This window comes from Rhizopus delemar, genomic scaffold (assembly GCF_000149305.1).
Source record: "Rhizopus delemar RA 99-880 supercont3.17 genomic scaffold, whole genome shotgun sequence".
In the NCBI taxonomy this organism is placed as follows: domain Eukaryota; kingdom Fungi; phylum Mucoromycota; class Mucoromycetes; order Mucorales; family Rhizopodaceae; genus Rhizopus; species Rhizopus delemar.
The window spans coordinates 188,151-214,305 of NW_027137843.1; the positions used below are offsets into that span (position 1 = coordinate 188,151).

The 26,155-nt window shown below is 36.9% G+C and overlaps 13 protein-coding genes across 13 annotated transcripts; 10 read left to right on the top strand and 3 right to left on the bottom strand.

Moving 5' to 3' along the window:
• Window positions 1-827: 827 nt before the first annotated feature.
• RO3G_15658 (uncharacterized protein) lies at window positions 828-2,121 on the top strand (the record flags this gene model as incomplete). Its single annotated transcript, XM_067670242.1, has 3 exons — window positions 828-1,369; window positions 1,423-1,701; window positions 1,749-2,121. The coding sequence occupies 3 exons, from the start codon at window positions 828-830 to the stop codon at window positions 2,119-2,121; spliced, it is 1,194 nt and encodes a 397-aa protein (XP_067526343.1).
• Window positions 2,122-3,227: 1,106 nt separating this feature from the next.
• On the top strand, window positions 3,228-4,680 carry RO3G_15659 (uncharacterized protein; the record flags this gene model as incomplete). Its single annotated transcript, XM_067670243.1, has 6 exons — window positions 3,228-3,398; window positions 3,478-3,604; window positions 3,660-3,703; window positions 3,759-4,286; window positions 4,466-4,501; window positions 4,666-4,680. 6 exons carry the CDS (start codon window positions 3,228-3,230, stop codon window positions 4,678-4,680), a joined length of 921 nt encoding a protein of 306 aa, XP_067526344.1.
• A 469-nt stretch (window positions 4,681-5,149) lies between these two features.
• Window positions 5,150-7,099, top strand: RO3G_15660 (uncharacterized protein; the record flags this gene model as incomplete). The annotated part of the gene is made up of 1 exon (XM_067670244.1): window positions 5,150-7,099. One exon carries the CDS (start codon window positions 5,150-5,152, stop codon window positions 7,097-7,099), a length of 1,950 nt encoding a protein of 649 aa, XP_067526345.1.
• Window positions 7,100-9,225: 2,126 nt separating this feature from the next.
• RO3G_15661 (uncharacterized protein) lies at window positions 9,226-9,836 on the bottom strand (the record flags this gene model as incomplete). Its single annotated transcript, XM_067670245.1, has 3 exons — window positions 9,226-9,547; window positions 9,627-9,772; window positions 9,831-9,836. 3 exons carry the CDS (start codon window positions 9,834-9,836, stop codon window positions 9,226-9,228), a joined length of 474 nt encoding a protein of 157 aa, XP_067526346.1.
• Window positions 9,837-10,854: 1,018 nt separating this feature from the next.
• Window positions 10,855-11,643, bottom strand: RO3G_15662 (uncharacterized protein; the record flags this gene model as incomplete). Its single annotated transcript, XM_067670246.1, has 1 exon — window positions 10,855-11,643. One exon carries the CDS (start codon window positions 11,641-11,643, stop codon window positions 10,855-10,857), a length of 789 nt encoding a protein of 262 aa, XP_067526347.1.
• A 1,277-nt stretch (window positions 11,644-12,920) lies between these two features.
• RO3G_15663 (uncharacterized protein) lies at window positions 12,921-13,284 on the top strand (the record flags this gene model as incomplete). The annotated part of the gene is made up of 2 exons (XM_067670247.1): window positions 12,921-12,951; window positions 13,034-13,284. The coding sequence occupies 2 exons, from the start codon at window positions 12,921-12,923 to the stop codon at window positions 13,282-13,284; spliced, it is 282 nt and encodes a 93-aa protein (XP_067526348.1).
• Window positions 13,285-14,062: 778 nt separating this feature from the next.
• On the top strand, window positions 14,063-14,803 carry RO3G_15664 (uncharacterized protein; the record flags this gene model as incomplete). Its single annotated transcript, XM_067670248.1, has 1 exon — window positions 14,063-14,803. The coding sequence occupies one exon, from the start codon at window positions 14,063-14,065 to the stop codon at window positions 14,801-14,803; it is 741 nt and encodes a 246-aa protein (XP_067526349.1).
• A 1,133-nt stretch (window positions 14,804-15,936) lies between these two features.
• Window positions 15,937-16,347, top strand: RO3G_15665 (uncharacterized protein; the record flags this gene model as incomplete). The annotated part of the gene is made up of 1 exon (XM_067670249.1): window positions 15,937-16,347. One exon carries the CDS (start codon window positions 15,937-15,939, stop codon window positions 16,345-16,347), a length of 411 nt encoding a protein of 136 aa, XP_067526350.1.
• Window positions 16,348-18,867: 2,520 nt separating this feature from the next.
• RO3G_15666 (uncharacterized protein) lies at window positions 18,868-19,257 on the top strand (the record flags this gene model as incomplete). Its single annotated transcript, XM_067670250.1, has 1 exon — window positions 18,868-19,257. One exon carries the CDS (start codon window positions 18,868-18,870, stop codon window positions 19,255-19,257), a length of 390 nt encoding a protein of 129 aa, XP_067526351.1.
• A 1,636-nt stretch (window positions 19,258-20,893) lies between these two features.
• On the top strand, window positions 20,894-21,252 carry RO3G_15667 (uncharacterized protein; the record flags this gene model as incomplete). The annotated part of the gene is made up of 2 exons (XM_067670251.1): window positions 20,894-20,922; window positions 21,063-21,252. 2 exons carry the CDS (start codon window positions 20,894-20,896, stop codon window positions 21,250-21,252), a joined length of 219 nt encoding a protein of 72 aa, XP_067526352.1.
• Window positions 21,253-22,536: 1,284 nt separating this feature from the next.
• On the top strand, window positions 22,537-22,656 carry RO3G_15668 (uncharacterized protein; the record flags this gene model as incomplete). The annotated part of the gene is made up of 1 exon (XM_067670252.1): window positions 22,537-22,656. One exon carries the CDS (start codon window positions 22,537-22,539, stop codon window positions 22,654-22,656), a length of 120 nt encoding a protein of 39 aa, XP_067526353.1.
• A 46-nt stretch (window positions 22,657-22,702) lies between these two features.
• Window positions 22,703-22,901, top strand: RO3G_15669 (uncharacterized protein; the record flags this gene model as incomplete). Its single annotated transcript, XM_067670253.1, has 2 exons — window positions 22,703-22,838; window positions 22,897-22,901. The coding sequence occupies 2 exons, from the start codon at window positions 22,703-22,705 to the stop codon at window positions 22,899-22,901; spliced, it is 141 nt and encodes a 46-aa protein (XP_067526354.1).
• A 1,492-nt stretch (window positions 22,902-24,393) lies between these two features.
• Window positions 24,394-25,560, bottom strand: RO3G_15670 (uncharacterized protein; the record flags this gene model as incomplete). Its single annotated transcript, XM_067670254.1, has 2 exons — window positions 24,394-24,488; window positions 24,582-25,560. The coding sequence occupies 2 exons, from the start codon at window positions 25,558-25,560 to the stop codon at window positions 24,394-24,396; spliced, it is 1,074 nt and encodes a 357-aa protein (XP_067526355.1).
• Between the last annotated feature and the right edge of the window lie 595 nt (window positions 25,561-26,155).

Consider the following 26,155-nt stretch of genomic DNA (forward strand, 5'->3'; position numbering starts at 1 on the left):
ATGGGCAACTCCACTACAAGAAATGAAGCAACTGACAACATTTATCATCACTTTATAAACGCCTATCGCCTGTATTTTCTCTCTCTCTCTCTCTCTCTCTTTTTCTTGATTGTAAAAATGGTAGACATTCGCTGTTATTGCCAAGAACCAAAAGTACAGAAAGAGGATGACATGTTATTTCCTTGGGATAATGATAACTTCTCTTTATGTCTTGACGCTTTCTATCCTCCTAAAAGACAATTCAATCATTCAGTATTCAATTCATCACCACTAAGGCAGCAGTGGAACAACAGTGATGACGATGGACAAGAAGGCGAAAAGAGAATAATAAAAATGAGTCCAGCCATTCAAAACAGACAGATTGATAGGTACATGATATTCATGCAATGAATAATAATATAATAATAATAATAATCATCCTAGTCATGATCACAGTTCGAATAGTAGCATAATTCATATTTCTCCTTTATTAAATCATCCTTCTTTAAAGAGTAGTGATGATATCTTTAACAGATCACCTTCTGTTCTCTCCAGACGTACTCAATCCTCCAACACATCCAAAGAAACCTGGAAGATATCCAAACCAAGCCCTTTCCGTTCTTCATCCACTGTGTCATCGACCATCCGGAGTATTCAAGTAACCAAGAATGCAGATAGTTTGATCCTTTATGAAACAGACGATAGCAAATCAAAGCACTCGTTCAAAAAGCACGATCTAAAGCATAAGAAAAAAAAGAATTCAATCTTTGCAAGATTTTTAAAAAATTTAAAGCAAATGTTTTAATCTTTCTTTTTTTTTTAATTTTTTTTTTTTTTCTCTTTTCTTCATGTCCTTTCGACCTAATAAAAGTGCACCTAAACCCAAGACCCCTGTTAAACGTTATCGAGCAGGTCAAGTACCCGAGAATTATGTTGATGAGTTGTCTGAATCAGAAGAAGAAGAAGAAGAACAGCAGCAAGAATTACAACAACCTGTGAGAGCAGAATTGCATTTTGCTCAAAAAGAGATTCAAACGGGCATTAAACAAACGACCATTTCAGAAAAGGATGCGAGTACTGATAGAAGATTAAGACGTCTACAACAGTTGCAGTTGGACGATCAACAGGATAGATCGGCCAGAAGACGTCACGTTCAAGAGGATGAGGAAGAAGATGAAGAAGAACTGGCAAGGGAACGCATGCGTCTTAAACAAAAAGCATTGATGCAGCAACAAGATATAACTCAACAAGAGGAAGAAGAAGAAGAAGTAGAAGAACAGCAAGGATCTGAAGAAGAAGAAGAAGAAGAAGGAAGTTCGAGTGAATATGAATCATCCAGTGAAGAAGAAGATACACTTTCTCGTTTACCAAAACCTGTATTTATACCAAAGTAACTCCCTTTACAAAATTTTTTATTCTTATTCTTATTGATATATGCAATAGGGCAAAACGAGAAACGATTTTAGAACAAGAGAAACTAGCCAAGGAAAGAGAAGAAAGAGAGAAACGGTTGGAAGAAGAAATGGAAGAAAGAAAGAAACAGTCCCATACCATGCTAGCAGATGAATTGAAGCGTGAGCAAGAAGAGTTACTTGCAAAGGATTTGACAGAACATGAAGATATGCCGGATGATACAGACGGATTGGATGAAGAAGCTGAATATGAAGCATGGAAGTTGAGAGAATTGGCTCGTATCAAACGGGATAGAGAAGCAAGAATCACGTAAGTCCTTTTTGTTGATCTCTTTCTCTGACTGACCTTTTGTATAGACGAGAAAAGGAAGAAGAAGAATTAGAACGTAGAAGGGCACTACCAGAAGAAGTACGATTAAAGGAGGATTTAGAAAGGGCAAAAGAAAGTAAGAATAAGGAAAAAGGACAGCATACGTTCTTGCAGAAATATTATCACAAAGGTGCATTCTACCATAACCCGGACGATGAAATCTTTCAACGTGATTACAGTGCACCCACAGTGGATGAAGTGCGTAATAAAGAATTGCTGCCCAAGGTCATGCAAGTCAAGAATTTTGGTTTGGCAGGACGTACGAAATATACTCACTTGGTCGACCAAGACACATCCTCCAAGGATTCTCCTTGGGCAAAACCACTGGCAAAACGTAGAAGGCATAATTATGAAGGATAGTCTGCCCCTCCCCCCTATTTTTTTTATATATAAATAAACATATAAAAAGGATACAAATATTAGAGAAACAGAACAAGTGGTAAGGAGTAAAAAAAACTTGGCTATTGTTTTATCATCATTTATAAAAAGAAGCATCTCTTCCAAGGTACCTTGTAAAATAAACAGCTGGACACAACATAAACTGTGCCGTTAAAAAAAAAGTAGAGTGCATGTAATATGTGCAGAGATGAGTTGTAATGAATACTTGCTGAATCCTATTGATTCGAGAACTTTTTTTTTTAAAAAAAAAAAGAATGAATAGATTCCATTCTGACAGAATAAATGCCATTTGATATTAAATGGGATGGTAGATTAGATCTGAAAGCGTATTTATTGCCTGCTGAAGATGAATCCATTTAAAACCGTCATTTTTCATCCATTCTCGCCTGATATGAGCTCAAATGAAAAGCATATACATTCAAGTGTCATAGAATGCTGGTTATAGCTTAATGTCTGATGATATTCACAGCAGTAATCAATAGAATAGAGTAAACAATGGTTTATTTTCTTTTTAATAGAACCATCCATGAATACTTTGTTACACGTAATGCAAATCATGCACTTTTTATTCGTATATCGATTTGCATTACTTTTTTTCCCACAAAAACTATCAAATTAACTTTTAAACCAAGGTACTCGAAACAAAGTGCCTTACACATGTACTTTCACCTTCAAATGAATCATGCAAGATCATCGCAAGAAAAAAAAAAAAGAGAGAGCTTGAACAATACATTGAGCTTGTAAACCATCTTTGCTGTTTGAATAAGTAATCCAAAAAAAGGGGGACATTGATCTCCAGAGCTTGAAGAACTACATGTAATAAAATGGTTGAAGCCACTTCAAAAGTGATCTTTTAATAAAAAAAAAAAATGCCGGAAATTAAAGCTTTTAACCGTATGACTAGTTTAACAAAATAAGAATGAACTCGATCCAAACTATAGATCAACGTCAAGTATTGCATATATAAAAAATAACGGTAATTTTAAATCTCTTTACGGAATATTTTTCAAGTATAAATTAGGACCCTTTCTTTTTTATTTTATTTTTTTTTAATTTTTTCTTTCAATATGGCATCTACCCATTCATCGCTGACTACAGTACAGAACAATGCCAACAATAAAAGCAACAGGACGCTTAATACAGAAAGAAGGCTGTCGATGGAATCATCTGTGTTCACTTTATATAACAAAGCTGCAGATGAGCTCGATACCAGTCAAAGATCAGCCTTCCAAGCATGTGTAAGACGAGCGCGAGCATTCAAAACACAAGTGAGTACTTGAAAGAATCACATCCTTATTTCTGATAAATGATTTGAAGCACAGAGAATTTTTGGCTGAATTCATAGGAACAGTAATCCTTGTCTTGCTGACATGTGGATTTTGTGCAGAACAAACATTGCATATTGAAGAATCAAAATCATGGTTAACCTCTTCCTTTGGTTCTGGTAAACAAGTTCCCCCTTTTTTTTTTTATAGCAAGTTGCTTACTTTTATAAAAAGGATTGTCTGTATTGATTGGTATTTGTGTTTCAGGCCATGTTTCTGTAAATACATTTATTTCTCATACTTTACATTGAGCTCATGCCAGATTGAATCTAGGGTGCACATTTAAATCCTGCAGTGACGATTGCCTTTTGTATCTTTAGTGGATTTCCTATCCGAAAAGTACCCAGTTACATTACAGCTCAACTGTTGGGCGCATTTGCAGGTGCTGCCTTGCTCTACATTATTATTGAGCCAGCCATCGTTCAATTCGATGGCGGTCAGCGATACATACTGGGTGAAAAGAGCACTGCGGGTATCTTTGGAACTTATCCACCTCTTTATGTTGGTATTGGTTCAGCGATTGCTTCAGAAATCATGGGTACCGCTATGCTTTTGTTGGTTATCATGGTCACTGGTCATCCAAATAATTTGCCCTATAAATCAGCTCAGGGCGCTATGATTGCTTTGGGTATCACAACCATCTCACTTTGTATTGGTTATACTTCTGGATTCTCACTTAATCCTGCTCGTGATTTCGGTCCACGTCTGTTTACTGCCATTGCTGGCTGGGGTTTTGATGTTTTTAAGGTGTATCATTATTATGCTCTTGTACCTATGTTTGCTCCAATCTTAGGAGGATTGGTAGGTGCATTCGTTTATACCATCTTTATTGCCTGGGACCAAAAAAAAAAAAAAAAAAAAAAAAAAAAAAAAAAAAAAAAAAGGGTTTTCTTTATTTCTTAAATTATTTACCAACTCTTTTTTTTTTTTTTTTTTTTTTCATGTGTGTCATTCAAATAAAAACTGCTTGAATAAAATAGGTCGGTTTGATGTTGATGATGCCATTTTCATTTTTGGTAATATAAAAGAGAAAAGTGTACAACATTAATTATAAAACCTTGTAAAAAATGCTACCTTTACTTGCACAAATAATTCATATGCATTGAAGCTTGTCAAAATGTTTTATTGTATTCTTTTTTTTATTATAATTATTTTCTCTGGAAAAATACGTGATGAATAGTCCGTAAGAGCTTAATGAATCATCCATAGATGCATGTATACAGAGTTGAATGAACACAAGAGTCATTCGTAAATGTAAAACTTTTTTGGTTAAAACATGATGTGGTACAGAATTAAGTGAACGAATGGGATAAATGAATCTGATAAGAAATAGCACAGAACGAGAAACTAAGGTGACACCACAAACTATGTTTTTCTTTTCATCTTCTTTCTTTCTCTCGCTTCTCTCTCTCTCCTCATCTGTTCCTTCTTCAAACCAAATGAATGTTTAATATTAAAGTGACACAGATGGTAAATCAAACTCCACTTTGGCTTTTTTTACAACCCAAATAGGGAAACAAAGGTCATAAATGGTAACCGGGGGTATTATTTTGCCATTTTCATTGGTTTTAGCAGCCATCATCTCTTTTTTTTTTTTTTTCTCTTTTCCTTTCTTTCTTTCTTTTTAGAAGAAAAAAAACAATTTTTTTTTTTTTGAAAAGTAAATGTTTTTATTTGACGGCAATGAAAACAGCAGTAAACCTTATCGACACTCATCCAAACCAAAGAGAAATAAAGCAAAAGATGCTGAAGCCAAAGCAGCAGCCAAAGCGAAAAAGGCACAGCAAGATGATATGGAGTCATTACAGATAACATTTTATGAGATTGAATCATGGATAGAAAAGACTTCGCCTGTTTTAGCGAAAATGACTAAAGAACTAGACAGAGTCTCAAAACATTTTGATAAAGGAAAAAAGAAAAAGGAAGAAACGGCGGCCAATGCACCGATTGATCTATCCTCTATGCAGTGGACACTTTCATTTCAACCCAATAATTCGATGCGATTGGAGACAAACATCAAATCTGTCGAACAACTGATTGACGCCTTACAAAAAATAAAACTAGTGACAGAATCAGATACGACACCGACAAAAGAAGAAACAGATGATGTCGATACCACCTTTTCCTCTTCCGCCTCACTCTCATCCTCTTCCACTGCCATCCTTGACCCACCGATAGAATACTGGAACCAAGCACTCTGGAGGAGGCCAGGTATCTGTCTGGAGCAATACAAGGATTGTACGTTGGAGTTGAGCAAGTTGACAGAGGAAGTCCCGCCGGACATGCTCTCCTTTGTCTGTCAGTCCTATTGGGATTGCCTCTTTCCCAAATTTTCAGCAGATTGGTCCACGTTCTGGGATCGATCAGGCGATCCACAGCGAAACCAGGTCTGCATTGACTCTGGTCTGGCCATGGTCTTTGCTCACATCATTCGGCACAACAAACCTGCCTGTCCGAACGCACAAGAAATTTCTTTTTATTATTATGATCGTGCTCGACAGGCACTCTTGGATTATTTTGAATCACCAGACGAAGCCACGATCGAGGCCTTGCTCAACCTGGCCATGTATTGCACTCTTCACAAACAATATTCTACTACACGCATCTATCTTGAACTAGCCTACCGTATGATTGTTCAATTAGGATACCATCGTCAGAGTCAGCTACCGACCTGTCGAACAATGCAAAAGAAATACATCAAACTCTTTCTTGTGCTTTATTACCACGACATGGCCCTCTCTACTTACTCGGCCGGTTCACTACTAATTGACGACGATGCGCATGACATTGACTTTTATCAAATGCTTGATGATCCAATGCAGTCAGATGAAAAGAGTGTGATCAAGGACACATTTTATGTTCACCTCATGGAACTCATGAAAATTCATAAACGCATTCAGCAAATGACACGAGAATACCAAAATCAGCATTTACAGCATCATTATTCTGGCACACTACCACCGCGTTGGATCAAGAAGATACAGACATTAGAAGTGGCCTTGGCAACCTGGCTGGACCGGGTGCCGGTCGAGTATCGGATGACAAGAGAACCCACGAGCGAGACAGAGAGGATGAAGCAGCAATCTGCCCTGCTACTCATGCTTCACTATCAAATGCAGTGGATCGCACTTCACAAGGCCTTCCTATCACCCCATCATATACCAATCAAGTCCGAATCAGACACCTACAGCACCCACAGATCCTACGCCATCTGTTCTGACGCAGCCAACCGGATCGTGGTCATGGCCGAGATCGTGACAGAAAACTTCAATTGGTGTGTCTGTCAGTTGTTCTTGAGCTGCGTTTATCAAGCGTCGACCATCTTTTGCAAGAGTATTTTGACAAGAGATCACAAGATGAAATACAGCAAGGGCATGATTCGACGTATCATTTCCATCTTGGCCGCTCGAAGGGTGAACTATGGAGGCTTTCCGGATGATCTTACGGCCTGCTTGAGTGAATTCCTAGAAGAGAATGAGTCGAAAGAGATCAGTGACATTCAGACCTTGGATCAAATGCTCCCGGATGATTATGTGCAAACAGTGGTTTATGATGATTCATATTATAATTCACCTAATATGCATGTGCAGTGTATGAATCAACAAATAAAATAGCATAAAACGCATGTTCTCTCTGTATCTTTTCTTCTTCATGACCTGTACTCGATGAGGGTTTGAATAAATTCTTTAAGCAAAAGATGCTTCCATAGTTTCCATCTTTTCATGTTCAGTTGAGTCTTCTTACCTTTTGTATTTGCCCTTCAGAGAATAGCATGATTTGAAAAGAACCATCAAATAACGGCTGTAAAGTCCATCTAAAACATAACCGTCTTGATGTTATCTATCATCGCTTCCAATGGACAAGCCTTCAATTGGACTTTTCTGTAAAACGCTGTTTTGATCATAGTGTCGCACGATATTTTACGGCTTCACAATGGGTTCATGAGACCTGAGCTCCCGATATCATTAAAGCCCATGTACCCCAACCATTAAAAAAACGCAAAACAGGGGATCCTTCCTCTATTACTGCTGTCTTTAGCTGATTCTATCCATCAACTGCCAATGAGCTCATGGGCACTCCTCCATTATCGAGATCTTTTGTGAATCAAAGCTTGTTGAGCCGTTTGGCCTCTCCTTTAGATATGCATCCGACATTCCGTCGTGGGACGTCACCAAGTACCACAGACTTCATCTAGGATTCACGTTTTCTAAATTCACTTTTATGTTCTAAACAATAGGCTTTATCAACTGCTCGTAGACCGACCCTGTTTTAATCTCAGTTTTCATTTCAATTCCATAGGGGTTCTCATGTTCCTGGACTATGGTGTATGAATCCCAACCTGGTGAACAATGACGCAATTGTCCACCATCTCTGAGGTTTGGACTTCCTTCTTTCTGGGCAAATCGATCCTAAATGGTGAAACAAGAAATCCAACGGGTTGCCCAGTCTTTTGGCCGCCGTCAAGCTTCCTGGAGACTTCAACCACTTTGACGACATAATCGAATTCTACGACAATAGAAGACGAGTGGTATCTTGCTCCATAGACTACCTATCGTTGGAGTACCAGGTTGAATTCATATAAAGCGAATTTACAAAATTCTTTGCGCCGGTTGATACTGACGAACGCTCAGTAGGTTATTTCCAAAGTACGATCGATCCCTGTTCTGCATCTAGGCTTATCTCAAGTTTCAACCAATAGCCAGATTCTCTAGTTGTCGCTGACCCGAATGAAATGCAAATTATAGCAAAAAAAAAAAAAAAAAAAAAAAATACTCATGTGAATTAGTATCTGTTTACTATACAGAGAACATCTTGGCTCACATTTCAGAACAGAATAGGCTGGCCATGTTGTATAATGACAAATATGATTAAAGATTGAGAAACAGTGTGTGTGCTTTTTGAGATTGATCTTCATTTCAGTTTAAAGTAAAAATTATTCTAATTGAAGGCAGGTGTTTACACCTTATTGAGTGAGTGGCTTGATATCTGCTATTGTAAGTGTTCTTTTAATCCTCAGGTACTTTAACAAGTGTCATCTACAATTATGATTATAAAAGCTTTTCATTTGTTTCTTTGTATGTCTGTCATAGATTATCTTTTATTCTGGGAATTCCTCACTGATTTGAATAACGTTATTTTACGCGTTATTTCAATTATGTGAAAGATTAGCAATATTCCTGTCATTGGATTGGATTTGGTTATTTTAGTTGATACTTCTTCTTATCAAAGAACTCTCATGAATACAATACATATTCTAAAAGCATATGTTTAATTGGAGTTGATTATATAATCTTATTTAAATAAACTTGTATTTTATTTTAATCTTCATGTCTTATCCTGTCATTTTTTGGTGTAAAAATATGTACCAAGGTACTTCGTTTACGTTATTTATAAGAGTCATTTTTGCTTTTTTTATGTTTCTTTTTTTCTTGCTGATTCCTTGTAGCACTTGTCCGATCAACACATCCATATTTTTCTACTTAAAAATAATTACAAAACGGAATACTGGATTTATTTTAAAAGCAAGCTTACCCTCCAAGTATACAGCAACTTTAGCGACAGCCTGAACTGTTCATCTATTTCATGGAGACTTGTTGGAATAAAAACATCTCCAAGCTTCTTCACAATGAAGATATCATCTTCTTTTACAATGGTATTGATGCATCCATCTCTACCAACCCAATCGGAATACATCAGAACAAGAGAACTTCTATAATCGTCATTCTTTTCGTGAGGGAGCCTAAGTAAAGCTTCCAAAATGGAAGCGTTTACTCTCACTTTCTTGATTCCTTGCAACAGAAGGGCTTACATTTTCTGCTTTCCACTCACAAGAAGAGATATTTGTTTCGAATGAAGACAGCAGAAGATCAATTCTGCGTCCCATAATATTACGGATTGAATCCAGAGTTTGGCTACTACCGAATGTTTTTTCATTCTCTGCACGCACATTCTTGGATTCAATACATGCTTGTTCTCCTAGCTTAAACTTGTATTTGCTTCCATGAAATACAGTCTTCAAAATGCTACAACAACCTTCCATGCATTCTAGCTCACTTTCGTCCCTATTTAAATAGAATATGATATTCTGTATCCTGTAACAGCAGTTTAGTCACTTTTAATATTAATAAAGTAAAATCGTACGCAGTTTCTAAAATTTCAATCATCTGCAATTCTTCATAATCTAATCTCTTCTTTCTGTATTCGAGCTTCTTTTCACTCAAGTATATCAAAGCTTCATGACCAGGCTGTCTTTCATAGTCTGAGTTTTGACCTTCACTCTTCAATATCTGTAAAGCTAACCAGTGAATGATTCTCAGTTGACTAGATCTATTTTGTGTTACTTACTCTCATAATATTAGTTACTTTTTTGTGTTAAATTGTATACCGAATGCGTAAGGTTCGATAACGGTTTGACCTCTTCATAATGTAAATTTTGCTCTTCCAACACTGAAGACTTACAACGCCTCTTCGTGCGCTGTCCTACGAAATGGAGAGTATAGACAGATGTTTCAATTTCTTTAGTCCACACCTCACTTTCACTCAAGACGATGTATGCTCAATCTTCTGGTCTTCTCAGCAGTTTCCTTTTGTTGACAACACTGATCTCTGGACTCTCAGCTGCTGTATGCTTTCCGTTATCTGGCGTGCCCATTGGAGATTTACAATTGACAACTTTTCTTTTATTGATAAACAGCTGGTCACTCGTGCTATGTCGCAGTTTGCCACCCTCAAAAGGGGCAGACTCGACGTTGACTAGCATGTTCAATCGCTTACACTCTGTTTCTTTTGGTTCACATCGCTCTCAGACATGTGTTTTCTATTATATTTTATAAATAAAAATAAACAAAAAAAAAAGTTTTTATTTAAAATAAAATTTGAGTGAGCACGTCTTAATGAGCGGTGGTACTCGAGAAAACGGAAATCTAAGGAATTTCGGTAATTAAAATAATGGGATAATTATTTTGTGGTTCTTTTCTGATAATGTTTTCTGGTTTGTTTTTCTTTCTTGTCTGTGAAGTAATGTTGTAATTGCGAGCAGCTGTATAACGGGAAAAATACAATCTATTTCAAATAGAGGTTTAGTCTTGGTGAAGCAGAGTGTCAATTAAATTGATTGTTTTAGCGTAAACTTGTTCGAGAGTGGTTGGAAAAACAATACGTGGATTAGAATTTCCGTGATTCCAGTAAAGATTCTAGAGTTGCCAATGGGTTGTGCCGATGATGGAGCAGAATACGGAGGTCTTACGCACAAAACATGGCACGTGGAGATAACGGAGCACACCATAAACCATTTCAGCAGAGAAAGTGTGATGCGGAAAGAACCGGTGTAATACCTTTGTCCAAATCTCCCACTTCTTGGGGCAATCGACTATGAAGTGACAGAGAGTATCATCAGCTTCACCATAGAGAGAACAACATGTGGGTATTTGAAGGTTATACTTGTGAATGGAGACTTGAGTAGGAATGCGTTGATGAATAGTCCTGTAGAAAACTGTTCTAGCATTGGAATAGGATTTGCCGTACCAGAAGTAGCGAATAGTAGCTTTTTGAAACTTATGAGGACTCTGATGTGAACATCTTGGTATGCCAAACGATACGCTTGTGGTGTAAAACGAAACCAACAGGTAAAAAGTCGAACCTTGGTGAGCAAAGGGAGTTCCATATGAATAATCGGGACTAAAGAACTGGGTTCTTGCAGGATGTGGTCCCAAACAAATTCTTTAAGAGTGATCGTCCGATTAGTTAGGATGTCTGAGAATAACTGGCGACATAACCGAGGGGAACGAGTATATTCACCATCAACCTTGAGACGTAAACGGTTAGCCTGTCTGTCAAATATAAACATGGATGCGGTCAGGAATCTTGGATGACGATGAGACCAGTGATCCGGTGGAGCGTTCAGAACCATATATAACGGGAGATTAAGAACGGTTTGAAGGGGGATAGTGCCCTGGATTGGCTCATCTAGCGTATTGTTGAAGTAATCCATTGTGGTAAAAATGACTTCCCAAATGGACAGCGTTTTATCGTATACTACACTTTGTCGGAAGGAAGAATGGTTTAGCGGTAACAGGGGATAATCCGCCGAGTTCTTGAACAAAGAGAGATGTTGGAGCATATATGGTAAGACAAAGGAGCTGTATTCTTTAGGGTCCATGATGTAATTCAGCCAACGTTTTGTTTTTCCTCCATCTTTGGTTCATTCTCTTGAGAATCTTTTCTTTGGAAATACGGTGAGAATCAATATTAACGGACATTTTACCAACAGAGTTGATCAGCGTCGGGGTCTTCGACAAGGCGATCCATTATCGCCTCTTCTTTTCAACATTGCGCTGGAACCGTTTCTTCGACATATCCTTCAGGACTCTTCCTTTCAAGGGTTACAATTTCAATCTGTGAGCAACTCGGCTACGACAACATCCAATATCGTGCCTTCCCCCTTAAAGGTACTTGCCTATGCGGATAATGTGTGTGTCCTGTTGCATTCTACGGATGATTACTGTCATCTACGCCACCATTTGGACCGCTATGGTTCTGTATCCAATGCTAAGGTTATTATTCACGAGACTAAAGCATTTTCTTTGGATGGACGCTCCTACCCAGAGTGGATTGCTTTTCTAGCAGTACAAGGTATTTTCAAATGGCACGATTATTCGTCACCTAGTCCACTTCGATACCTTGGCTCTCCCCTGATTCAGTCTTTTCATCAACGTCGTTACCTAGAACAACAGTTGTTACAGACAGTGAAATCTCAATGTATTATCTATTCTCAACGAAGACTTTCTATTAAAAGACGCGTTACCATAGTGAATGCATTAATACTTTCTAAATTGTGGTATGTTCTGCGGATGGTTCATTTGCCGACTACCTTCTTTCGACGGCTCAATTCTGTGATTTATAGTTTGTCTGGCATAGTTGTAAACCTAAGATCAAATACATGCAGTTGTGTTTAGATCCAAAGTTAGGTGGGTTAGGTCTTTTGGATCCACAATTTCAACGACACAACCTATAGATACACAAAAATTTTCTTCAAAAATGCGTTGATAAAAATTCAGTAATGGAAACAACAACATTCAACAGCATTATATCGGTATTACGGGTAAACCAATGCTAAATGACACACTTGCGTGTACACTCTAGAATTGACAAGAATCTGTTTTTTAGGAATTAAATAATAATTCCGAAAGAAGATCATTTAAAGAACGAATAAATGATATTGCCAAATTGGCCAACAATAAAGATTACAAAATAATCGATATTTTAATCAATTGGTAACTGATCAAATAAAACTAATCCTTAGAATTCGTTTGATATACTCAATTATTACATCTAATAGTCTAAACAAACTACCAAATCACGTACGACTTGAAGACGATATAAGAGAAGCAGAGCTTATTGGTACTTTCCTCGATCCAATTCTGATTCCTATATTTCATGATCCTGAGAAGAACAGATTGTTTCGATGGTAATTAAAAATCCAATGCTTTTTATACATACCATTTATTGACGATTTGTTTCCCAAATTAGGCTTAACACTGATGTTGAAGATGCTGAATCTCTAAGACCTGATGGTAATGTGTTTGAATTAGATCAACGGAGGATAAAGCTTTCTACTGGACATGTTGAGGTGAAGCCTGATAAAAGTCGTTCTGACACATTGAAGACACATGAGGGCCTTTTGAGATTATTAAACTTCTGTAAAGACACTCTTGACAACAAAGATATGAAGTCGATGATTGCCGTTCAAGCAGTAGGTAAGCCTGAAGTCAAATACCAATTTTTCTACAATTTTGTTTAATATTGTTTTTTTTTATGATAAAGGATATTATGTTACTATTTATCTGTTCTCTCTTGTAGCCGCTGTACTCTATTTGCTTACAGAACTATACTCATTTAATGTCCCGAAATCCATATCTGAATTACCGCAGTTCGTCATGCATTTTGATGAAATCAAAAAAATAATGGTTTGTTACCAGGAAAACCATGTCTTGGCAAATGATATTCACAAGGAATCAAGGAAGAGAATGTCTATTCAACAACAAAATATTCGTAATATTATGAATGTAAAGAAACCAAAAAAGTTACGTTCATCAATTGCTTTTAAATAGTTGCAAATATTTACAACACTCATTTATGTGGTAATAAAACGCTGTTATACCTTTGATAATAAATAACTACAGTGGGTCAAAATACCTCACAAACCTCAACACTTTTTGACGTAATAGTCTTCTAGATTACTCAATAGCTTTTGTATCTTTCTCAAACTTTGCGCAGATGTTGTACAATAAGTTGAGTATATTTGCATAAAATTCCGACGACGGAAATTGAAAACTGAGCGAATAAGCAACTATGAACTGGAGGCGGTCTATTTGTGAGGTATTTTGACTTTCATCAATTATTTCTTTTCTCCGCCATAAGTCATTCCAAACAATGTTCCGGCAAGTTTTAGACATTTCCCGGTTAGCGCAATTATCCCGGAACATAAAATTTAAATTTTGGAAAAGGATCGATTATTCTTTCTTTCGCTAATCCGTAAGTAAGTTTCCATCTACTGCATCATCTATCCATCTGCAAAAATGCCCAAATCCTTAGCATACGAAACTCAAATGGACATCAAATCAGCAATAGAGCATGATGTATTGACTGATGTTGTTGCAAAACGGTTTGGAGTGCATCAAAACACTGTTATCAACCATGCAAATAAGTGGATGCCTAACCGGATTCGCAAGAAAGGTGGCAAACAACGCCTTGTAAGCGACATCACTCGTCGTCTAATCAAGCGAGAGGTCCTAAATGACTCATTAAGGACTACCAAGGAGGTCCACCTGAAGTTCGAAGAGTTGTGGCATTCTATGTCGTTCCAACCCGCTGTTAATGTTTTGCATTCTGTGGAGATCTTTGCTGGGATAAAAAAGAAGAAGCCTTTACTCACTGCACAGCACAAGAAAGCTCGATTAGCTTGGGCTAAAAAGCATCAGTATTGGACCATTCACGACTGGCGACGTGTCATCTTCTCGGATGAAACCAAAATTAATATTTGGGGCTCGGATGGCTGTAAATACTACTGGAAGCGTAAAGGAGACTGTCTTCAGCCTCATCACATTGAAGTTACAGTGAAGCATGGTGGTGGTGGTATCATATTGTGGGGCTGTATAACCAGTGAGGGACCCGGGTATACATGTCAGGTATATGATGACACCATGAATTCAGAGGTACACCAAGAAATCCTTGGCACAAGCCTTAAAGACACGCTCGGGTACTATGGCCTAGATTGGAAATCATCCATTTTTCAACATGACAACGACCCAAAACACTGATCAAAGTCTACAAAACAGTATATGGAAGACAACAGTATATGTTATATTGATGACTGGCCATCCCAAAGTCCTGATTTGAGTCCAATCGAGCATATATCGTATCATCTTAAGCTGAAGCTAAGCATGTACTAAAATAGAGCAAAAAGCATGCACGAACTATGGCAGAGAGTGGAAAAGGAATGGAATTCCTTTACAAAAGATCAGTGCTTAAAGTATATTGACAGTATGCCAGAAAGAATACAAGCTGTCATTACTGAAAAGGGCGGATCAACTAGATATAAATAAAGTCAAAATACCTCACAAATAGACCGAGCTTAAGTATCTGTCTCCTAATAGATCTCAGTTAATTATCTGAGTTTAACATTTTGGCACACAGTAGTGCACACATAGTTGGTTTTATATTTTAAATTTGAAATGATTGAACCAATTTGTTATGGAATTACATCAAAAATAAGTAAAAATTATCATACGTTTGTGAGGTATTTTGACCCACTGTATATGGCGTACGCAACAGTTAACTTTTGAACAAAGTGCTCATGATTCAGAAAAAGTAGATGTTATCATGACAGGTTTTGCCTTCAAAAACTTGAATCGGAGCAAATATATAAAAGCTGTACGTTTTTCCTGAGCGAGCCACGTTGCTTTCCAATCCTGCTTCAGAACGAGCGAGAATCAACACAAGAACAGCTCAAGGATGGGTAAAGCGAATGGACAATGATCCAGAATGGCATATACAGTAGGTGGAAAAATGGTCCGGATGTTTTTAGAATATTCACAAATATTACTGTATCTTTACCAAAACTCAATCAAATGAAACGAAACAAACATTATTTTGAAGAGAAAACATTACTTTATTTTTAGTAAAAATTTGATACGTCACACAACATTTCAAAGGGAGCCACAAGAGATCAAACATTTGAGCAACATCCGGACCATTTTTCCGCGTGCCTCATAAGATTTTAATTACCAAGATTGTTCAATGCCGCTGACTCAGAAGTCATCTCTTCCGTTTCAGATAATTAATAATACATTAGATTCATATTAATAATAAAAAAAATATAAATATCTATATTTTTTTTGCCGATTTAGCATACGTTCGTCTTCTTCCGTTATTATTGCTGTTTTATATAAACATGGTTCGCTCTTTGCCTTTGGATGTACAAAATAACATCAAGTCCTTACTCAAATCTGGTCACCCTTACTCATCAATCATAGAACGAGTACCTGGAGTCAAGAAAAGCACCATCAATGACTATAAGCGAAGATGGTTTTCAAACATGAGGCCCATTAAATCAGGCCGTAAGTCCGAAATTACTGCTACTACCAAGCCCTACATCAGACGGTCAGCCATAACAGGTAAATTGAAGACGGGGAAGGATGTACAACGATATTTATGTGATATTGGATGCGTAATTGGCTACTCTGCTTGCTTAAAACTTTTAAAATCAATGGGATTCCAGGCCCGTATCAAGAAGCACAAGCCGTTTTTAGAGGCTATTCATATGAAAAAGCGACTTACATGGGCCAATGACCACAAGGATTAGACAAAAGATGATTGGTGTTGTATGGTATTCTCTGACGAGACTAAGGTAAACGTTTGGGGATCAGACGGTGTGAAGTACTACTGGAAGAGACCAGATGACAAGCTCCGATTCTACCAACTTGACTTGACAGTAAAAGGAGGTGGAGGCAGCGTTATGATGTGGGGTTGTATTACATACAATAGTCCTGGGTATGCTTGTCGTATTTATGATGGAACAATGAAGAAAGAGGATTATGTACATATATTGGATACAACGCTAATGGACACCCTAAATTACTACAATTATGATCGTAAAGCCATTTACTTCCTGCAGGATAACGATCCAAAACATACGTCAAAGGTTGCAAAAGCTTGGTTTGAAGAAAACAACTTCGATAGCAAGTCTGTTGTAGAACAGAGTCTGATCATAACGGACATTGAATAATCACAACTAAAAGAAGTATATTAAAATTGATAAAAGATAATAATTTAAATCTTTATTAAATAAAATATATTCTTCTTCTTTTTATATATAAAACTATCACTATTAGATTCACTCTATAAAGTAAACATGAACACTAAATAAGTTATGATCTTTACTATTCATCATTTCTGTAAATGAATAATAATGGATCAGGTACCTGGTCAACTTTGATCTGACTGGAGGCATTTCATATAAATATATCTTTCCTCTCAATGAAGACGGGACAGTTATCCCAGATCAGTTAAAGAACAATAAGATCTATAAAAACAACGAATTAAAAATTTTCATAATCGATTCAGTGATCATTATTCAATCAAACATGTCAATTATTGGATCTACGCTCATAACTACTCATTTACCCGCCAATTGATAGAAGAATATAAATAGTAGACTTTATAATGATTTCTTCTTAACAATTAAGATTGTCTAAAATAAAGTTCAGTCTCAAAAAGTATTCTTTTGGTTTATCTTTGTTATTTCTTTTACTTTACCAGAACATAACAAAGTCTATTTATAGTTGGCCTGCTCAGAGCCCCGATCTAAAACCGATTGAACACATTTGGCATCATCTGAAGTTAAAATTAAGTGCGTATGAAAGCAGAGCTAAAGGCGTTCATGAACTATGGGATCGAATTGAAGAACAATGGGCGACCTTTACAAAAGATGATTGTAGAAAGTATATAGACAGTATGCCGGATAGAATCAAAGCTGTTATTCAAGCAAAAGGGGGATATACGGACTACTAACAGATATTAAGGGACACCCGGAAAAATGGTCCGGATGTTGCTCAAATGTTTGATCTCTTGTGGCTCCCTTTGAAATGTTGTGTGACGTATCAAATTTTTACTAAAAATAAAGTAATGTTTTCTCTTCAAAATAATGTTTGTTTCGTTTCATTTGATTGAGTTTTGGTAAAGATACAGTAATATTTGTGAATATTCTAAAAACATCCGGACCATTTTTCCACCTACTGTACAGTGAGTGGACTAACTGTCCCAGTGTTTCAACTTTTTCTACTTTCGACTCCATAACTCAATCAATTCTTAGGCTATGCGGCTAGTTCTATGCTCATTAGAAAGGTCGCAGTCCGTGCTACATCATATCAAAAACTCAGAGTTCGGAGGTTACATAGTCTAAGTTAATCAGCAATAGAAAAAAAGCACTTCACTGGTGTTTAGGATAGGGGGGTTTTAGGTAAAAGTAGTATAACAACAAAGATAAAGAAATACTGTTAGAACTTGGTATCTCTTTATTAAGTTAAGATAACTAAGATTGAATATGATAAAAAATAATTCTACATGTAAAAAGTGAGAGTATTTATAGACATGATACGGATAAAGAATTAGGACAAATTTATGATCAATTCGACAGAATAGATGATTACTATTTCTAATTATTAGTTTAGCCTGTTCCTAGCTTGTATTGTCAATTATGCTATTGGGATGGTTTCAGATAACTCTGGATGTAGGACTATTTAGGAGACGGTACGGATGAATATAAAATCCTCTAGTTCCGTGATTGGATATTATGGCTAATAATAATATCTCAGTTAGGACAAATGTTTACATGACTTAATGATAATCCGGTAAGTAATTGTCATTCCTTATTCAACATGCTCATATCATCAATAAACTATATTACAACCATGCCATATTATTTGACTATGTGAAGTTAATATGAATAAAGCTTAATATAAAAATCTAATCAAAGTCTTTTATTGATCTGTTCTGAGAATAATGTTATAAATGATTCCAAGTTATGTCAACATACTATTCAGGATCATATCCGATTCCTTTTACTAACATAAAGTGACTATAATCTTATGTATCCTTAACAACTGGGACAATTTTTCTGCTACCCGCTTATTTTGCAATGCATTCCAAACATCGCTTTCTTATCAATCATAAATCACCGAAATTTGCATATCAACCTTATCTGTGACAATCTATGGCTCATACCTTTAATATAAAGTATAAGTAGCCTTACGTTATCGGTTTTCCTTTGCAATATTTTTAGTCTCTTTCTATACTGTACTTTCTCAACTTTATCTTGCCTCAAATGACTCGTACTATCAGCAAATCTGTTCAAAATCAAATCCAATTGCTTTTGGCTAGTAACATGACATACGAAAAAGTTATAGAACGCATCCCCGGATTGAAAAAATCCACTTTAGGTAGATATGCCAACAAGTTCTTTCCAAACAGAATGAAGACAGCCCCTGGTCGAAGAGCAACTATTGGTGAAACTACCAAGTCATACATCCGTAGACAAGTAATAAAGGGTGAATTCAAGACCGCCAAAGCAGTACATCAATATCTGAATGGTTTGGGGTATACTATTGGTTATTTTGGGGCCTTAAAACTTCTTAAAAGTGTGAACTTCAGAGCTAAAATTAAAGCCAAGAAACCTCTGCTTAGTAAACAGCACAAGGAACGACGTTTAGCATGAGCTATGGCTCACAAAGTCTGGACAACCGATGATTGGAGGCGCATGGTGTTTGGTGATGAGACTAAAGTCAATGTTTTCGGGTCAGACGGTTGCAAGTATTACTGGAGTCGACCAGACAATGCATTGCAGCCTCATCACTTAGATTTTACAGTAAAAGGTGGCCAAGGAAGTGTTATGGTATGGGGTTGTATCACTCACGATGGACCTGGGTATGCTTGTTGGATACATGATGGGACTATGAAAGCTGTAGATTATGTAAATATCTTAGAAACTACCCTTATGGACAGCTTAAAGTACTATGGATACAATCCTGACGATATCTATTTTCAACAAGATAAAGATCCTAAGCACACTTCGAAGCTTGCTAAGCAATGGTTTGTAGATAATAACTTCAACAGTGATAATATCTATAGCTGGCCAGCCCAAAGTCCCGATTTAAAGCCTATTGAACACGTATGGCATTGTTGTAGAACAGTAACTGATTGTAGTTGACATTAATAAATATAAGTCTTAATACAAGATCATAATTAAAATAAAATAAAATATAAGTTTATTTAAATAAGATCATACAATCAATTCCAATTAAACATGTTCTTTTAGAATATGTATTGTATTCATGAGAGTTCTTTGATAAGAAGACGTATCAACTAAAATAACCAAATCCAATCCAATGACAGGAATATTGCTAATCTTTCACATAATTGAAATAACGCGTAAAATAACGTTATTCAATTGAGTGAGGAATTCCCAGAATAAAAGATTATCTATGACAGACATACAAAAGAACAAATGAAAAGTTTTCATAATCATAATTATAGATAACACTTGCTAAAGTACCTGAATATTAGAAGAACGATAACAATAGAAGATATCAAGCCACTCACTCAATAAGATATAAATACCTGCCTTCAATTAGAATAATTTTTACTTTAACTTAAACTGAAATAAAGATCAGTCTCAAAAAGTACCCAAACTGTTTCTTGATCTTTGTTTTTACCTTTTCTTTTACTACTTAAACCATTATACAACAGGCATCACCTTAAACTCAAGCTGAGTGTATATGACACTAAGGCTAAAGGTGTACATGAGTTATGGGAAAGAATTGAAAAAGAATGGAATAATTTTACAGTGGATGAGTGTAGACGATATACAGTGGCCGTCAAAATTGGTCGCATGTTTTCATATTTTGCCTATACAGACTACCTTCTACTTCATTTCTTGGCTTATTACAATGATATATACACCATTCGAAAGAGCAAACTCTGGAGAGTTACATAGTAGTACAAACAGCGCCATAGAGGTGATGTATTGGTAATAATGGACCATCAAAATCCGACGGTACATGCGACCAATTTTGACGGCGTTTATATATAAACATTTTTACACACTTTATTTAAAAAAATCAATACTTAGTCCAACGACCTTTTGCTTTAATGACTGCAGCACACCTTTTCGGCATACTTTCGATGTATTTCTGGCATTCTTCTTTAGAAATGGCATACCAGTTCTGACCTATACTATCCCATAGCTCATGCATACTACTTGGTGGTGCCTCATAGCTATGAAATACAGTAGGTCACAAAACTGCTGCAAGGAATCCATTTTTCTTGGTTTTTGTAGCGCACATCCTGTTACAATGGCACAAACTGCCTCTGTTCCCACATAGTAAATCTTCTACATGTCTTGAAAAATCCGAAAGAGTTTATGTCCTATTGGATAAGTATTGAAGGAAGTATGAGGCGCGCAATTTGAAAATTTGAAAAAATGAAAATTTGAACGGAATGAACTTATTTATTAATATTTAGTTGGTCCTACTTTTCTATTAATAATCTCTTGAGTTCTTTCCGGAATGTTATCTACATGTCCTTGGCAAAGATCTTTATGGAAGTCATTTCATATTTCATCAACTCGTTCCCAAAACACATCCATGTTCTTTGCTCTATATTCGTAATAGTTGAATTTCAACTTCAATTGATGTCCTACGTGCTCGATTGAATTTAAGTCGGGGATCTAAGCTGGCCAATAGTTAACATAGCTCTCTTGGTGACTACATAACTAGACTATTGTAGATTATGCCTTGTGCTTTGTGTTATTATCATGCTAAAACTAAATGATGGACCAGTCGAAATTGTAGTACTTCATAGTATCACGAAGCGTAGTGTTCAAAATATGCTGGTGAACACCCGAGTTCAAGTTTCCATCGTAAATTTAGCAAGCATATCCTGGTCCTTCAGAGATTATACAACCCCAGGGCATCATTTTGCTAGCTCCGTGATTGATTGCAAAATCCAGGTCATGATGTTGAAGAAGGTCACTTGGCCGTTTCCAATAGTGATCAGTATCATCAAAGCCCTATACGCTGAGCTTGGTCTCATTAAAGTACACTGTTTGCTGTCAGTCACTCATTGCCTAATCCTGATGCTCCTTGACCCGTTCTAACTGATGCTACGTATGCGTTTTTGTCTGAAATGGCTTCTTTTTTTCTATCAGAAAATGGAACTCCATTGATTTCAGTACGTTAACTTCTGACTGGTATGAGATATCATAGCCAAATCCAACCAGCTCCCGGTACACCTCTTTAGAAGCCTTTAGAACCCATTCCATGACTTTTCTTTTGATTAACCGCTTCGTCACTTTGGAGACTACTGTAGGTCTACCACCTGTGTTTACTGTCCTACTTGAAAACAACGTTATAAAGTATCTACTAACAGTTGATTAATGTAATCCAGGCTCCTTGGAAATATCATACATTGATGTGGATGCGGTTAATGCCTGTTTGTGATCGTTTATTTTCTCCTCTGACAGCCGTTTAGGCATGCGATTGACGATAGGGTAAAAAAGAGAAATAATTTAAATAAGGGAATATAAAATTTAAAATAAAGGAATTGTAAGCGCTTTTATATACTGGCATCATTCTAATCATGTCAAGAATGTGAAAAATTATGATAGCAACCAGTTGGGTCGTATTAAAATTCGTCATTTAAAACATATGTGAACAAGTAAAAAATGTCGGATGTTCATAATACTACCTTTAGCGATCTCAAATTCCACCAATAACCATTGCCCATATCCGATAATCGACGAATAAATGCACTTTCTATTGAGGTACAAACAGTCAAGGTTTGAGATAGTTTGGTGCAGTACCCATGGACAACCAGCTGTAAAACATGAATTTTGCAATTCCTTGCAGCAGTTTTGTGACCTACTGTAGCTCTCTCTTTAAATGTGCCCACATATGCTCTATGGGATTTAGGTCTGGTGATTGAGGAGGTCATTCCAATGCTTCGAATGACTGCTGGTCAATCCATTCTTTCACTACCTTCGATGTATGCTTCGGATCATTGTCCTGCTGAAACACCAGTTTGGAGGAATCCAAGCCGTAACTTTTCATTGTCTTGAGTAAATCATCTTTTAAGACCTCAAGGTAGCCTTCACTATTCATACAATGACCAACATCAACTATCCATCCAACACCTTCCCATGTAATGCAGCTCCAGACCATGGTATTGCCGCCTCCATGCTTGACGGTTTGCTGTACATGTCGCGAGTGTTGTATAATGGTTTAAATAATAAAGGAAAAGGTAAAAACAAAGATCAAGAAACAGTTTGGGTACTTTTTGAGACTGATCTTTATTTCAGTTTAAGTTAAAGTAAAAATTATTCTAATTGAAGGCAGGTATTTATATCTTATTGAGTGAGTGGCTTGATATCTTCTATTGTTATCGTTCTTCTAATATTCAGGTACTTTAGCAAGTGTTATCTATAATTATGATTATGAAAACTTTTCATTTGTTCTTTTGTATGTCTGTCATAGATAATCTTTTATTCTGGGAATTCCTCACTCAATTGAATAACGTTATTTTACGCGTTATTTCAATTATGTGAAAGATTAGCAATATTCCTGTCATTGGATTGGATTTGGTTATTTTAGTTGATACGTCTTCTTATCAAAGAACTCTCATGAATACAATACATATTCTAAAAGAACATGTTTAATTGGAATTGATTGTATGATCTTATTTAAATAAACTTATATTTTATTTTATTTTAATTATGATCTTGTATTAAGACTTATATTTATTAATGTCAACTACAATCAGTTACTGTTCTACAACAGCGAGTTTAATTCCTCATGGGGTAGTTTCCATGCATAAGCCTTTCCGTCGGATGCAAAACAATTTACTTTAGTCCCATCTGAGAATATGACTCGTTTCCAGTCGTCCACAGTCCAATGTTGGTGCGATTTGGCCCACTGAAGGCGTTTCACGATGTTTTGGCTGCGTAGCAAAGGTTTTTGAGGCTTGACAAATGTTATAAAGCTAGCTTTTTTAAGAACGCGGCGTACTGTACTATCACTTAAAGATATTCCAAATTCTTCTTTTAGAGCTTTTTGGATTTCTACAGCATTATTTTTTCTTCCTAAGGTGACTAATCTCCAGATGTAGTTCACCATGCGTTGACTAATTAGAGATGGGCGACCACCTTCATCAACATTTCTACTCATCTTAAGAGATGAGCGGTACTTCTGGACAGTGGTACGACTAACGCCAACTTGTTTCGCTACTTTGCTGTTTGACTTCTTGGATCTCAGCAATGAGTAGATGTTGTTTACTTTGTCATTTGAAATTGCACGCATGTCGGATCTGCAATGGTATAATGTCTTAATGGCGTGTTGCAATTTAGCAAAAAAACACTTACATGTAAATAATAATTCGATGAAAGAAGAAAGAGAGAAAAAAATACAAAAAATCTACAATTAAGCCTCATTTTTGTAACTATATTATGTTACTTATAAACGCCGTCAAAATTGGTCGCATGTACCGTCGGAATTTGAGGACCCATTATTACCAATATATTTGCTCTACGGCGTTGTTTGTACTACCAGCTAATTTTCCAGAGTTTGTTCTTTCGAATGGTGTATATATCATTGTAATAAGCCAAGAAATAAAGTAGAAGGTAGTCTGTGTAGGCAAAATATGAAAACATGCGACCAATTTTGACGGCCACTGTATAGATAGCATGCCTGATCGTTGCAAAGCAGTTATTAAAGCTAAAGGGGGACATACCCGCTATTAAATAAAATTTATGTTCAAACGGAAAAATTGTCCCAGTGCGGTGCTTTTTTTCTATTGCTTATTAACTCAGGCTGCGTAATCTCCAAACCCTGAGTTTCTGATATGATGTAGTACGGACTGCGGCCTTTCTAATGAGCATAGAACTAGCCGCATAGCCTAAGAATTGATTGAGTTATGGAGTTGAAAGTAAAAAAAGTTCAAACACTAGGACAATTAGTCCACCCACTGTATGCTCGGGTCGTAGCTTACCCGCAATTCGAATAGGTACATCCATCACGATAGGACTGCTAGGCCCCTTCTTATTGTCAAACCCAGTTAACGGCAAAGTGTCACCATTTGGTACCAACCCTAGAGAGTCTACCAGGCCCTTCCCAATGACACTTACACTAGCACCAGTGTCAAACACTACCTCAACTGGTTTGTCGTTTATCATAATCGCACCACGTAAAGGAGAACTGACCTTCATTCTCTGCAGATTGTACGGATAACAGTATACCGACACACCATCATCCGTCTCAGAAACCATTGAAGCTTGATCATCATCGCTACCATCATCTTCAAAATACATAGAGGACAGGTCAGTGGAAGCTTCATCGGATAGGGAATCCTCAGTCTCCCAGTCTTGATCGACCACGTTGACTACAGCTGGATTGGTAGCACTTCCAGCCTCTCCTACCCTGTCAACACCAGTGCCTTGATCTACCTCCATAGCTTCTACTGGCTTCCTCAGCTTGCGCTTGTTTTCCCGCAAGAAACGGATACCATCCACCATGTCCTTTTGGGCTTTGACATCCAAGGCAATCAATTCCGTTGCAGTGATATCCGCCTTACACTGATCAAGAATGTCCCATATGGTTCGTCCACCCCTCAACTTAACAGGTAAACGTCTTGCTTTCTTACGAGGAGCTCTTTTCTTAACCGGCTTGTTAGGTATCACCCCACTTGGTAAAACTTCACGACTACCACCGTTGTTGATCGCTCTACCACCAGTAGCATTGACCCCGATTACCTCAGGGATACCGTGAGCAGACATCCAATTTCCACCAGGCATACCATTGTTTTGCAATACACCACCATGTGCATTACCCATCATAGCAGGCCCTTGACCGTTAGGCACGACAGTGCCTCCCAAAGTACCGGATGGCCCCGGTGCACCCACTGGAATGTCAGCAGAGAAATTTCCTTGAGCACCGCCATAAACACCGCTAGGTGTGTCATGTTTTGACATGTCAATAACAGTCTTATCATTCTAAGCTAAATCTTTACAAATGAGTTTGAATAAGAATAGATCCTGATAATTACCAACTGCCCTGAACAGCCAAGTTTCACTTTCATCTCAACAGTTGATTATTTACATCAGTTTATAAAATTTTTCTTATACATGTCAAATCATATCGGTCGTAACTACCCTTTGTCATCTAATCTCAGGTCTTGCTCAAACTAATATAAATAGCCTTGGAATCTTTCTTTAATAAAAGTATTCGACTTTAGAACTATTGTTCGGTCTCGTTAATTCTTCTTTGTCTATTTTAAATACTTAAAACACTTCAAGGTGGAAGTGGAGCCACCAAATTTCCAGGACCCGACCCAACCGCATTACCACCGCCCGTGACAATACGTTTAGCCACCCTACCAGGCCCATTCGCAACTGAAGGAGGACCCTCTGCTCTTCTTTTTGTGATATTTGAGGTTTTATAATATAAAAAGTACTAAGTCAATCAACAAATATAAAAATAAGTGAGACTCAAAGTAGATCGTCCTTTATTCAAGTTAAAAATATGAGGGTATTTATACTTTTCTAATCACGGCTAAATATTAATATT